The 15,230-nt window shown below is 42.0% G+C and overlaps 1 protein-coding gene across 1 annotated transcript in view; it reads left to right on the top strand.

Moving 5' to 3' along the window:
- ptprr (protein tyrosine phosphatase receptor type R) overlaps window positions 1-15,230 on the top strand; it is a gene marked incomplete at its 5' end in the record, with an annotated part of 43,397 nt that overhangs the window by 11,268 nt on the left and 16,899 nt on the right. Inside the window, 7 exons of the mRNA XM_084049537.1 lie at window positions 141-159; window positions 4,921-5,034; window positions 6,869-7,018; window positions 10,384-10,491; window positions 12,175-12,297; window positions 12,825-12,946; window positions 13,477-13,611. Of these exons, the coding sequence (XP_083905663.1) occupies window positions 141-159; window positions 4,921-5,034; window positions 6,869-7,018; window positions 10,384-10,491; window positions 12,175-12,297; window positions 12,825-12,946; window positions 13,477-13,611 (771 nt within the window). The remainder of the gene's footprint in view (window positions 1-140; window positions 160-4,920; window positions 5,035-6,868; window positions 7,019-10,383; window positions 10,492-12,174; window positions 12,298-12,824; window positions 12,947-13,476; window positions 13,612-15,230) is intronic.

The raw sequence follows: 15,230 nt of genomic DNA, 5'->3' as shown, positions 1-15,230 counted from the left end.
TACTTGACAAAAGACAAAAGAATAATTCTCAGTGATTTAGTTTTGTGTCTTTGTTCCCTTAAAGTACTGTAGTACATAATATATGCCTATATATTTGTCAGCCTGTAAATGTGTTTCTCCACTCCTCTCATGCTGTGCAGTGTGCACCCAGTTATCGAGGTATCTGCGCTCGTGCGTGTGTGCGCGTTTTCGATAGAGAGAGAGACAGAAATAGAAGCTCAGCTTAACTCCTTGACCTGCAGGAAGGGCCATGTTAATGGCATTACCTCAATGACCAATGAGATCACGGCTTCGCCACAGATCAGCCAATCAGACCAAGGTTCACCTAGTTCTAAGCCAATCACTGATGAATAGATCAGGAAATGAATTGATCAATTCTGGTAGATCTCTCTTTTTGTCAGTAGAGAGTAGGCAGTACTCAAGCTGACCCTCTCTCTCTCTCTCTTCCTGTATCTCTCTCCTTATCTTCAGCAAAGGTAGGTCACAAAAGCATAGAATGAATATGTCTACTCTGTAGTGTGTGTGTGTGTGTGTGTGTGTGTGTGTGTGTGTGTGTGTGTGTGTGTGTGTGTGTGTGTGTGTGTGTGTGTGTGTGTGTGTGTGTGTGTGCGTGTGGCGTGCGTGGATACAAACACTTTAGATAGATACAAATTTGATTGATTTGTGCTTTTAATCACTTGATCACTTGCAACATGTTTCAGCAGGTACAGTGGTGCCTATCTATCTATCTATCTATCTATCTATCTATCTATCTATCTGTCTGTCTGTCTGTCTGTCTGTCTGTCTGTCTGTCTTCCATATAGAGAATATCCAGACACCGCAGTCACCGCGTAGTTGATTCACATGATGTTTAGTTCAGCTGCTATGTTGAACGGTTTCATTGTACTGTCTGGGTGTTATTGGGCTTGTTTTTGTCAAGCTGAAGAACATTTTATTTGTCTGGTTGAGGGACGCTTGATATGAGTCACGGTGAGAGGCTAAGAGATGGTGTTGTTGTTGTAGAGAACAATGTGTGGGGAGGCCAGAGGCAGGTTGATAATGATATTAGGTGCCTCTCTGGCTGTGTGTGATTGTTTGTTGGTGTGTGTGTGTGTGTGTGTGTGTGTGTGTGTGTGTGTGTGTGTGTGTGTGTGTGTGTGTGTGTGTGTGTGTGTGTGTGTGTGTGTGTGTGTGTGTGTGTGTGTGTGTGTGTGTGTTTGGCCTGGCTGGCTGTTATGGTTTCACATATTGAATTAAGTGGTAACAGGACATGTTGTTGTTTTTAGCCATTAGCAAACCGCCGCCCACACACACACACACACACACACACACACACACACACACACACACACACACACACACACACACACACACACACACACACACACACACACACACACACACACACAGAGGGAGAGAGCAGAGACCACATGCTGTCTGCCATATTATTTTATTGACAGCGTGTACCACAGAGAGAGACAAGGGATATTGGAAGAGTGGAGATGACATGACTGATATGGAATTGAACTCTGCGTGTGAGAGGTACAGTACACAACATAAACCACTGAGGTACCGGTGCGACCTGAATGATGTTACTTTTTCTCTTTTGCAAAGTGTCTCTGTGACATTTTTCCTGCTTGCTGTTTGTGATCAGTAACATTGTTTTGGAACCTGATGCCCCCCAGGGAGAGCCGTCGGTGAAACCCTGTGGTTAGGGACTGTTTGAATCCTTCACAACTAAAGTTATGGAGTGTGTGCTGACTTCTTTATTCTTTTCATTCTTTTGAAATAGTTTTTGCTTTGGGAGTTCCTCCTACCATCTATCGCAGATTGAAATGGCAAACGTCATGATGAGTGAATTTCATTATGAATTGCTGCATGCTGGTGTAGTGAACAGTAAATAAACTGCTCAAAAAAAGTTCGGAAACTTAACTTCGGTCAATTATATCTCCCCTTTAATAATACCAATTGGTATTGTGTTTAATGTCATTTTTATCGTTGATTAGTCACCTTTACAACGAGGTACAGCTTGTAAGGATCGTGCATTTGTGGAATGAGCAACACAGCTAAACGTGTGGGTAGCACCTCCAAAAAATGTGCCAAAATCACCCAATATGCTTCTGTTGGTAATCACTCTTGTTTTGAGCAACCTGTCAGCACACACCTGCTGAGAGGTGTGTGCCAGTAGTCACAGGTGTGTGACTGCCTCACAGGTGAGTGACTGGCACCTGAACATGGGTTCTGCAACTTTGTTGAGTTTGTACTCCAAGCAGCAACACTGCCCCCATGGAAAGATGCCACGTTTGTCCCTTCAGGATAAGGCCCGTGCAATAGGGCAAGTGAAGCTGGTGTTCCGTTATGCAGAGTGACAGCATTATTTGGTGTTAGCCCTGGTACCATTTCCAAACTTAGGACCAAGTTCTGTGAGACAGGTGAAGTCAACAAGGAAGACAACATCCCAAGACCCCTTGCTTCACTGAGGAACCATAGATTTACAGGCAAGATTTGCACAACGGTACCAAAGACAAATGTCAAAGTTGCAGGGTCCATGCTCAGGTGCCAGTCACACACCTGGGACTGGCACACACCTGCCTGCAAATGGTACCAGGGCTGACAACAGGGCTGACATCAAATAATGCGTAATCTGCGTAACGGAACACCAGCTTCACTTGCCCTATTGCATGGGCCTTATCCTGAAGGGACAAACGTGGCAGTCCATGGGGGCAGTGTTGCTGCTTGGAGCATACATAAACTCAACAAAATTGCAGAACCCATGTTCAGGTGCCAGTCACTCACCTGTGAGGCAGTCACACACCTGTGACTACTGGCACACACCTCTCAGCAGGTGTGTGCTGGCAGGTTGCTCAAAACAAGAGCGATTACCAACAGAAGCATATTGGGTGATTTTGGCAAATTTTTTGGAGGCGCTACCCACACGTTTAGCTGTGTTGCTCATTCCAAGAATGCACGATCCTTACAAGCTGTACCTCGTTGTAAAGGTGACTAATCAACGATAAAAATGATATAAAACACAACACCAATTGGTATTATTAAAGGGGAGATATAATTGACCGAAGTTAAGTTTCCGAACTTTTTTTGAGCAGTTTATAAGAAAGAACAGTTGCCCCTTTCTCTTTCAATATAAAGGCAAGGTTATTTTGCTGGTGGGGTCCTGTGCTTTACCCCAGGTTTACGGCATGTCTATCCCATGCACATCACACCTAAAAGGGTGAACTTGCTACAGTAGGTAACTGGGTCTAGATTGTTTACATTCTCTGGTTTCTAAATTTGCTATAACCTCCAGTAATAAATAGGCAATTTGCTTTTGCTGAATTCTGTTTTCATTGTTTGTACATTAGGGCACCTTCCCTCCCAAAATCTGTGCACAGCCATGCTCCGATTGGATGTGCTTTCAAAGCTCAGCACGTATCGTATCGTTTTCGAGGACCCCCCTCGAAAACGAGATGATGCATCTCGAAGGGCTTATCCTCTAACAGAAATTTCTAAATAAAGTATAATGGTCAAACTACAAAACATTGGCGACCACCCAATTGGCGACATTAGCAATGACTCTTTCTCAAGAGCAAAATAATGCCTCAGCCAGCACACAGTACTGGTATACCACTCATCATGCTTAAGGAGACATCTTACAGACAGAGGCGTCCCTGCAAGGGATGAATGTCAACATACACAGTGGAATGTCAACATTAAACCGTGGAATAATAAAACCAAAATGCAGCCAGAGGGATGCGTCTTTCTGCAGGAAAACTCCACAGCATAATTAGTGGCTGATAGAGGGGGAAAAATGCACAAAAATGTTTTTTTTTAATTTAGGCTCAAAGTTACCTAGTTAGCCTTTAACCAAGGACCGAGACGGGAATCTAAGCGATGTGATTTTTTAAAAACTCAGACCTTCTGTTCCTAAGGGGCGAGACAAAAACAATATCACTTGCTGCACCTTTAACACAGTGTAGGCATTGAGTGTGCGGGACACACAGAGATACGGATGACTTCAAACAACCTACAGAGGAAACAGACGCACTTGAATTGAAGGCGTGAAGTTCCTGGGGAGGATACAACTTAGGGGTCAAGGACACATAGGCTACTAGGGACCATCCTAGGGACATAAATGAAACACATTTTTAAAGTGCTTCAAGATAAAAAACAAAACATCTACACTACTCTAAATTTGGATGCACACCACTTCAAATGAACACACACACACACACACACACACACACACACACACACACACACACACACACACACACACACACACACACACACACACACACACACACACACACACACACACACACACCTATACATACAGTCTAAATATGATCCTTTGGAGTCAGTGGCAATGCCTGCAGGAAAATCCACGATGACTCATGAGTGTATGTGTGTGTGTGTGTGTGTGTGTGTGTGTGTGTGTTTAATGCGTGAGGGGGTGCACTTGAGTGTGCGAGAGTTTTTGTTCATATGTGTGTGTGTGTTCATATGTGTGTGTGTGTGGGGGGGGGGGTGTACGTATGTTTGCAGCCACCTACATACAGCTCTAAGGCTGAGTTGTATGTGCATGTGTTTTATTTTTTGTTAAAAAAAAATACAAGTATATTTAAAAAAGAGAATGTGGAGATGGTTGTTGGGGTGTTGGGGGGGGGGGGCAGATATTTGTCATAAATCTGGCAAATATTCAGCTAAAATAAATATATACCATAATAGCGTTGCCTTGCTGCACGTTTTAATTTATTTATTTATTATGCAACGTTAGGTATTAGGTTTAAATGAAGTGCCTTGCTCAAGGGCATCTAAGTCACATTGACCAAATTGCCTAAAAGGAACATGACGTGTGGTGATGTTGCTTTGCCTGGTTAGTGTATAAACAAGATCATTTCACATTTTCATTCATTCATTTTCTCTCTCTCTCTCTCTCACCAGTACCTGGCTGTGGACGTGAGGAGGCTGAATGTCAGTCTTCTAAGGTGGTTTCGGGAGGGTGTGGCGGCCGCGCTCGGTGTTCCGCCAAGACACGTACACATCAATCGACTAAATGTAAGACACACACACACACACACACACACACACACACACACACACACACACACACACACACACACACACACACACACACACACACACACACACACACACACACACACACACACACACACACACACACACACACACGCACACTGAATGGTATGTGAAGACTAATACCTCTGTCTGAAAATATTGTAAAAGTAAATCATAGTTGAAGTACACACACGCACGCACGCACGCACGCGCACACACACACACACACACAGTCCATTTGAAATGGACAGTTAAAGATATGATGTTTAAAACTGTGCCACTACTTTGAACTGCATAAATGCTTGGTGTATTTTTTTACTTTAAAAAATGTGTCAATCAAATATTGAATCAATGAAATGTTCACCAAAAAGAGATGAATGTTGGGAATATGTTACTGTAAAAGAGCGTGCAAGGTTTTTAACCTGCCCTTTGTGAATAAAGGTTAATAAAATGAGCACCAAATTTCAAAAAGCTAGTTATGCCATTGTATTTGTTTGACATATTTAATCTTTGAGCGTAGGCGTTTAACCAGAACCCTAGTGTCCCTATACTCATACTGGGCATGTCATAAAAAGTTAACATCCAGCGTCAAAATGCAAACATTTGGTAAACGTAGCATATCAACAATCTAACAGAGTGTTGCTACACGGCACGTTGTGAGCTTGTTGATCGTCTATTTTCCGGGAAGAGAGGGAAAAAGAGATGGCCATGTATAGAGCCCTGGGGGACTCCGGCCAACAAAGAGGGTTTAAGTGGTTAGCCACTTAAACAGTAGTGGCTAACCACTAACAGAGTTACAACAGTACTTGGATCGTTTTTTTCCCGTCTACACCTAATCTCGACGCGTTGTGAGCTTGTAAATCGCCTATCTTTGGCAAACGTTCCCCCAGAATACGGATCCTGCGGTTTAAGCAGTGTTGCCAGAGGACAAAAACAAGCAACCAGGTCCACAGAAACAAACTCAAAAGTCCAAAAGAAGTTTAACCACTTTAAACCTATATTGTATGGAGCGAGCAACTCCATACAAGCGTATGGGCGGGGATTTCCGGTTACCTCTATCTTAATCTCTCAAGAACAGATTCCGACCTGCGGTGGAATCTGTCGGAGCGGTTCGTCCTAACCAGTGCGCATTGGCTAAAAGTGGGCGTGCCTTCAGATCAGGAAGTGGGCCGCGCTTTACCCAATCAAATGTAGTGGGCGGGATTCACGTGTCCATCCACCATGATCCACCCTCCCCCCCTCGAAACTAGCCGAAACTAATTTAACAATAGTGTCCTCGGAGCGGACAAAACCACGGAAAGATATTCACATTTTAAATTACTCTTTCATCATAGAAACAAGTGGGCTTATAACCAAAACCATCCATGTTCTCTGGGAGAAGTGGTGTTAGTGTTCCGTGTAGAAATATTGTTAGTGGGAATGAAAACATGGTCGCACCAACCGGAAGTGATGCGCTATAGGCAGACATGAAACCGGTGTTTCCCTGCGCTCTAGTCTAACATTATACTCCTGCCAGACTCCACAGAATATCAGAAAAGCAGAGGTCGCTGTTTTTCATTTTCTGTGGGGTCTGGCTACGCGAGACTACCTCTATCTATATATATATATATAACTATAACTATATATATATATATAACTATAACTATATATATATATATATATATATATATATATATATATATATATATATATATATATATATATACAACTATATATAACTGTATATATATAACTCTATACTATGTTAAAATGGCACTGAGTGTCCGATTGATTCTGCAGTCCACTATGACTGATGGATCTTTTGATTTCACAGGAGAGGAAGAATGGCATTGAATTGTTTGTGGCGTCTGATAGGCCGGGGAATACAGAACCCCGCCCAGCTGAGGACGTCATCCAATCACTAAACGTGAGGATACTCCACCGCAGCCTTGGACACTTTGGCATCACAGAGGTCTCCACTGAGGTAGGGGGGGGGGGGTGTGTGTGTGTGTGTGTGTGTGTGTGTGTGTGTGTGTGTGTGTGTGTGTGTGTGTGTGTGTGTGTGTGTGTGTGTGTGTGTGTGTGTGTGTGTGTGTGTGTGTGTGTGTGTGTGTGTGTGTGTGTGTGTGTGTGTGTGTGTGTTGTGCGCATGCATGTATCAGAGAGAAAGCCAACCTATTTGATTTCCCCAACACCTCATTATTTCTCAGTTAAGGACAGATCGTTGTAGAGAGCTTGTTAGCCTTTCATGCTGGTGGTAAGATAGACGGATGAAATGAAGTATTATTACAGTGAGTTGTTCTCCTTCAACGCTAATGAAGCTACCAAGAGCTACCATCTATCACTCTGGAGAGCTGGTGTGTAGATCACTAAGACGTTAGCAGAAAAGGAGATGAGAGGAGTTTGATTCCATAGACCAGTGTTTCCCAACTTGGGATCCGGGCCCCCCTGGTGGGCGCTGAAGTGTGAGGCCGTGTCTGATTTGAGGTAGTCAAAACTAATTAAATAACCAATTTTACATTGTTAACTCTTATTTTATGTGTTTTAACCACATGAAACCTAGCATCCCTATTCTGGCCATAATATAGTCAACTATAACAAATATTTACTAAAATAGCCTACAAGCTGCGCATTGTGAGCAGATTTTCATTATTTGACCTAAAGTGAAGCAGTTAAACATGGGGGGGTCTCCAACTATAAGACATACATTTACATCTCCAGTTCAAGATTAAATAAGAATAAAGCAACATTTGAAGAATAATGGGTCAGTCTGTTTTTTACATACTGGGTCATTTCCTTGGTAAAGACATAACAATGCTCTGGGGATGAAAACTGGAATTGATGTTGTCTGTTCCCGCTGAGGGCTCTTCATGCTGTTAGTGGGGTAAAAATATTCAAACTTTTAGCTGCTGAGTGCTGCCATTCTCCTCTGTTTTTCGCTAGTTGCCTAGCAACAACAGAAGCTGTGCAACCAGCACTTCCCACAAGCATTGGTTCAGTGATGTGATGTTCATGATAGGTAGAACTATATGTATACATAGTAGTCACACACACACACACACACACACACACACACACACACACACACACACACACACACACACACACACACACACACACACACACACACACACACACACACACACACACACACACAGCAATTTGTAGTCCTCGCACACACATCTTATGGACATGCCCTAAGCTGCCAAATATCAAAGCAATTGTTTTACATTTGTACCCACATGAGATGGCATGGTTGGTATTTCATTATTTTACCCGTATCATGCCAATGGCCCTAACACTGTACCCCCTTTTGCTATGGGCCCATACCACAAGGGTAGGAATACAACTCACAGTGGGGGCAAGGAGAGCCGATCTTTAACCCCAACTCTACCTATGACCCAGTGCCCAGAGAGCCTTATCAACCCCAGGATCAGTACGGGGGACAGGGCAGGGGCTATCGTCCGAGACGGGGTCCTGGGGTTCAACAGTAGCAATTCATAGAGAGGCCACAACCCCCGACCAAGGCAGCCCCCACCAGTGATGGAAGAAGTAGTCACATGTTTTACTTAAGTGAAAGAATCAATACTGCAATGTAGATGTACTCAAAGTTACAAGTAAAAGTCCCATATTCAAAATGTACTTGAGTAAAAGTACAAAAGTATTGGCATCAACATATTAGTTAGTTAGTTAGTTCAAAATCTATTAAAGATATTGTTACTATATTTTCAAATGGCCGTAATATATTACGGCTGAAGTGGTTAGTGTGTTTTGTAATGATAATCAAAATCTACAGTAATTAGTAACTAAAGTTTTCATATAATTGTAGTAGAGTACAGGCGGACCGTGGGACCTGGGAAAGGAGGATCTTACGTGTATACGGTGATGAATAGAGGCTTTATCACTGTCTAGCGCAGAGCTCCAAAGCTTAGCCTTGGACTCGCACACTCACAAGCACATATACAGATAGCCACATGCACGCATAGTATACAGTATAAGATACAGATGCCCGGAAATATGTATTATTACCCCTCTCTATCTCTCTCTCTCTTGCTGATCCCCTCCTTTTTCCCTTTTCCATTTTCAATTGTTGGATCTATACAGCAATATTTTCACTTCACTTTTGCCTTAGAGGCAGATCGTTTTTTAGAGAGCTTTGAGAGTTCATGTATTTTCTGTATTTTAGCAAATAAAAGCTTTTAGCATGAATCAAAGGGAGGAAGCGCTGCATGGATCAAATGGCTCTCTAGACATGTGCTCTTTGGTATGTATACATAAACACAAATTGAAAACATATATTTTATATATTTATATATTTTGATTTTCATTTTTTGAGCAAGGCAGTACAAAACAACTTGGTGCATTGCTCAATAAAAATGTTTAAATATATTTTATAAGACGGAGTGCCTTGGATTTCTTTCCCTGTTGGTCTGCAGTTTGTGCCACTGGGGAGACAAAGCAGTACTTTTTGACTTTGTGTTTATGAAAAGCTTTTAGCATTTTTTCTTCATAAGAATCTTGTCCTCGTCCTTCTTTCCCTGCCTTATGATATTTTTGGTGAGTAAGGTTTGCTTTTGGTGTACAGCCTTCTTTTAGCCAGTCCAGCAATTTCTCCAGCCATTCCTCTACAAATTGTGGTATTTGTAGTCCTCTAAATACTGAAAAAGTGGCCTCTAAAACAGGTGTCACTGTTCCCTTCGTCCATATTGTTTACAGTGTATGGTTAGAAGGTGTAGCAGACCCCTAATGTTGGATTTTCCTCTTTGTTTGGTCTAAACTGTTAGACCAGCTTTAGGTAATAAAAGGAGTACACTATAGGTATTGTTATTTTGAGATAAGGCAAAAACGTCAGTTTAAGCAGTTTTGTTAATATTATAGAAATGTATTTGTTGTCCAGTGACACGCCGCAGTTCTTTAACAATTACATCCAAGATACGATCGTGGCGTGCCATATAGAGTCCCTTGAAAGCGGGGCAACTATTTTTTGTTTATTTATTTATTTAAAACATATTCAAATTATAAAGAGGAAAAAGGAAAAATAATAATAATGTTCGAAAAAGGAGTAGGAAGAAGTTTTGTGAAAACTTATCAGGGCCTACCCCCTTCTTTATGTATCTCAGATATCTCAAACCTTCAGATTATTCTTTTTTTGCTTTCCGCCTCAGCATACAAGACGTGATAGAGCAGAGAGACGGAAAGAAATATGACGAAATGAAGATAACGAATTTAAGGAGACTCGTAGTTTAACAGAACAACACTTGAGGTGTGCGTGCGTGTGTGTGTGTGATGAGCACTCGTCAATACATTGTTAATTTAACCCTCTTTCCATCTCCCTTGTCCCCCCCCCAGGAGAATGTACTCCAGGGACAGCAGAGGGACCATGTGTGGAATCAAGAGGGATTCTATGCCATTGTCCTCTTCTTCACCATCTTCATCATCATCATTACCTGCTTGATGGTATGCTGGACGCACGCACGCACGCACGCACGCACGCACGCACGCACGCACGCACGCACGCACGCACGCATCCCAAAGCAAGTGCAAAATAAAGCATGTAAACATAGCTGTGTTACATTGCAATTTTGCAATCAATATGTACAAAACAGTACTTAAAAACTATAGTTTGTTATGAAACCAAATAGCTGTGTGTTTGTTTGTACAATCCCGGAAATGGATTTAAATGCAAAAACCCATATCCTAAACTTTATGCCAGTGGTAGGCAACAGGCAGCCCGTGGGCCAGAACTGGCCCACCAGCGTTAATATCTGACCCCGACAAGTAATTTTGTAAATAATTTACAATAGCTGACTGACAGTCCAGGTAGGATATGGACAGCAATAGCTTTGAATTGATGAAATCAGGTATGATAAACAAATAGTTCTATTTCCATTCTTTGAATGTTATGTTTTCACTGTCAACTTTCCTCTTGAGACTTTTGGATGAAAATCTCCTCTCACGTTTAAAAAACACACCAAAGCTTCACATGCCTCAAATTATATATTGTTTCTCTCCATTCTAAGAGACCTTGAACCATGAAAGAGCTCTTGTTCGAAAAGGAGTACTCTCTGTCTCCAGATAAAATGTTCACTAAATATCCTGTGAAACATTCAAGGATGACACCTGCACAAAAAGGATTAGTAACATTTGATTCCACATGCTTTTTCTGTTATACCACATCTTTATGTAGTAACTTTTATAACAATACAGTTATTATTATTGTATATGTTTGTTTGTTGCAAGTTCCATGTCCTAAATCAGCCATTGATTGTGTTCTGGCCCACCATCTAATGTCTTTGAAAAAGTTTGGCCCGAGGCCAAACTTACTTGCCCGACCACTGCTTTATGCCATTAGAGGTCATTTAATCTTTTTCTACTTTTCTCTGGAGCTGCAATGCTGATTTATTCCACTTGGGGGAGAACCACTCCACAAAAGCATTTTCTTTTGCCTGAGCAGGGCTTTTCTAATGTCAGAACCCACAGGGTTCAATGAGAGGGTCCTAGTTGTCGTCCTTTACTGTCATTATGTTATGCTTAAAGCTTGATTCATACATGTTGCAGTGTATTGTGAGCAGTGGTGTAAAGTAACTAAGTACATTTACTTACGTACTGTACTTTTGGTATTTGTTGGAAATTGGAAATACTTGAGTATTTCCAATTTCCAATACTTTTACTTCTACTCCACTACATCTCAGAGGCAAATATTATACTTTTACTCCACTACAATTATTTGAAAACTTTAGTTACTAGTTACTTTTCAGATATAAATTATGATATCATGAAACACACATTAACCACTTTCGCCCTATTTTATACATAGGCAATTTGAAAATAGCAGTGAGCTTGTAGATCTGCTATTTTCAAACATTTTAGTACTTTTACTATTGGTACTTTAAGTACATTTTGATGCCAATACTTTTGTACTTTTACTCAAGTAAATTTTGAATGCTGGACTTTTACTTGTATAAAAGTATTTCTATATTGCAGTATTGGTACTTTTACTTAAGTAAAGAATTTGAGTACTTTTTCCACCACTGATTGTGAGCTTGTATATACATTTTTGGCAAATGACACCGGCTTGCAACACAGTATAAATGAAGCATTCTCATCAAATGTTTCAATGCCCTCTCTTCTCTTCTCCAGGTTTTGTACCGCCTGAAGGAAAAAGTAAATCATTCGGACAGACAGGTGAAAGCTCTGCCCCTTGACCTCCACCTGACCTCTGCTATCTCCCCTGACCACGCCCAAAGGTCAAAGGGCATTAAGGTACGTACAAGAAATTAAGTTGACTGAAGCTATGAACCTTTGGAGCAAGTGTGGATCTGTTCATTGTGGATCTGTAACTCATCAGAGAATAATTAAGGAGATATTAATAATTATTATTATGATTTGCATATATAACATGTCAGTTATTGTAAAAATGGTGTGTAAGTGTAAAGTGTGAAAAACGTTTCAATGTTACAAAAGTTAAAATGTATTTCTTTCCCTTTTTCTTCACACTTACAAAGTAATGCACAGTAGGAGGTGGCAAACCACCTGGAAATGTATTTTCTCTTTATTGAAGAGCTGGGGAAACCGGGGAGACCCTCGTTACAGAACAAGCACTCTATAGCAACAAATACTATCAGAACATGGAGGTTTTACAAAATAATTGTTTTCACTCAAAAAATATCACCTACACTAACTTTAATGCATTGTTAAATACAAAGACGGGTTATATTTTTTTGAAATATTGAGCGAAGAACATCAGCTTTCAGTTCAGCCTCATGTCACTATTCCTCTGTCTTGTTCAGGTCACGACCTCTGGAAGCATGGTCCAGGCCGAGCTCCCTCCAGCCACAGCCACGCCCATTCCCCAGCAGACGCGAATCATAGCCTGCCGCCGCCTGGCTCCGCCCTTTGTTCCCTCACCAAGGTATTTGAATTAAAGGAAGGAATACTAATTGAAGGATCAAGCCGTTAACTAAAAACAATAAACTGATTCAGAAGGCCAGTGGGCGTAGGGGTGGAGCTGGACTCCCTGGCCGTCGTGTCTGATAGGAGGAGGCTGTCCAAGCACCATGCCGTCATGGACAATGTCCCCCACCCTCTCCATGACAAACTGGTCAACATCCGCTAAATGTGATATCAGTCCAACTTGTCAAATTGTTTTCAACATTTATCAACATTTCTAAAATAGCAAATCTACAAGCTCACAACGTGTTTGTGAGTTTGTAGATCGGCTATTTCAGCTTGTCTTCGTACGAGAAGTATATTGGGATTTAAGTGTTTGACATGTCTGACGCGTCTGAAGTGTTTAACATGTAAGAAGCGGGGAATCCAAAGAAAACACGTTTGGGAACCACTGATATATATATATATATATATATCAACACTTTTATTGATTAAAAAGGCCAGTATTCTCATACTGATGAAGCTAAAGTTTCATGTATTGTGCGTTTCCAGCCCTGTGCCCGCCCCTGTCCCCAAAGACTGTGACCCCGCACCCCAGAACACCGCTGCCCCGGCAACCTCACATCACGAGCTGAAGCCCTGCCCCTCCCCTTTCAGGATGAAACCTGCTGCAGGACTACAAGAGAGGTGAGAGAGAGAGAGAGAGAGAGATTGATTTGGAAGCGGGGACAAAACAAGTAAGGTCGAAGAGGCTTATTGTCGGTATCAGTCGAGCAACGAGGGCGTCTATAGCCTCTTTACAATGCGCTAGACCCCTGGGAGAAAGATAGCTGAGGTGGAGCGCAACACCTACCATCAGCTCCCAGTACTTACCTCACGTCTTTAGTAGCCATGCTACTCATACGCTGAGTTTGCGGTGCCCACTATCAAACCCAGAACCTTTTCATCTAAACGTGAGCTGACTTAGCCTCCCAGACACAAACGAAAAGTAGGAAACTTTTACTGGCTGTTAAAGGGACACGCACACGCACACACACACACACACACGCACACACACGCGCTCAAGAAAGCAAAAAAAGAACAAAAACACCATGGACATTGTTTTGAGGTGAAGTGAGCGGGGGACACGGTTCCCCTTCTGGGTGGGTTACACAACCCCCCTCTGCGCTCACAGTCCAGTTCTCACTGCATCAACACTGTCTCTAACCAGACCAGCAGCATCCTGCTTACACCTGGCAGAGGGTTTCACACCATGTTGTTGTTGTGAGATTTCTAAGATTGTGTCTCATTATTTTACAAACGAGGGAGAGAGAGAGAGAGAGAGAGCGAGAGTGAGAGTGTGCGCGAGTATGTCTGCGTGAGTGTTTTCATGTGTGTGAATTACTGTACTTTAACCTCTAAACTTTTATTGTTCTATTTAGCAGGTGTACTGCCTACGTGGAGACTGAGGAGTAATTTGGCGTGCGTGTGTGTGAAAGAGAGAGAGAGAGAGAGAGAGAGAGAGAGAGAAAGCGAGTGAGAGAGAGAGAGAGAGAGTGTGTGCAATTTCTGTTTGTCCTCAGCCAACAAGGAAGAGCTTCCAGGTTTCAGGTCAATGTTTACCTGAATACAATTGTTTGATATCTTCTGAAGACGTACAACGTGTGTGTTTTGTGTGCATACGTGTTCACATACTTGTCATTTCTGTTTACATTTCTGTTTCCATGTCTTATCCGGCTGGGTGTGCGCGCCGCGCATACATTCTATATATGCCATGCAGTATACTGTGTACAGTGTTTGTCCGGATGCCTGATTTGTACTTGGTCGGGTCACGCACTGCTTGTAGAAAATAGCAGATCTGTATAAAATAGCAGATCTACATGCGCAACAGCAGTGACACGTTGCACTTGTAGATCTGCTATTTTCAGGGTCCATTTGGTTCCGTTTGTTCACTCTCAGAGTTAAATTAACAATGAGGATTTTACGGTGTAGATTGGGGCCTCAGAGATAATAAAAAATCTTAACCCTTTAAAACTGCAACACACTGTACAACTTTTAAAGTAGTCGGGGAGTCATCAGATTGTTAAGCATTTCACACTACACAAGTCTCTTTCTTGAAATCGGCTGTCATATATCGTTGTGGTTTTCACACCATACGATTGATCGCTGACAAGGGATCACACACTGCAAGATATTTCAAGGATGTGATCCAGACCCGATACATACATTTGTTTTTATAACAATTCATTTTAACCGACATCTGACGAAAACGTGCAAGGCTCCCGTGAAATATGCGCAAGATCGACACAGGACGCTATTAATTGTCT

This window comes from Gymnoscopelus microlampas, assembly GCF_963454915.1.
Source record: "Gymnoscopelus microlampas genome assembly, chromosome: 23".
In the NCBI taxonomy this organism is placed as follows: Eukaryota; Metazoa; Chordata; class Actinopteri; order Myctophiformes; family Myctophidae; genus Gymnoscopelus; species Gymnoscopelus microlampas.
Note: the sequence above shows the minus strand (reverse complement) of the source record. Positions and strands in the feature narration are given on the sequence as shown.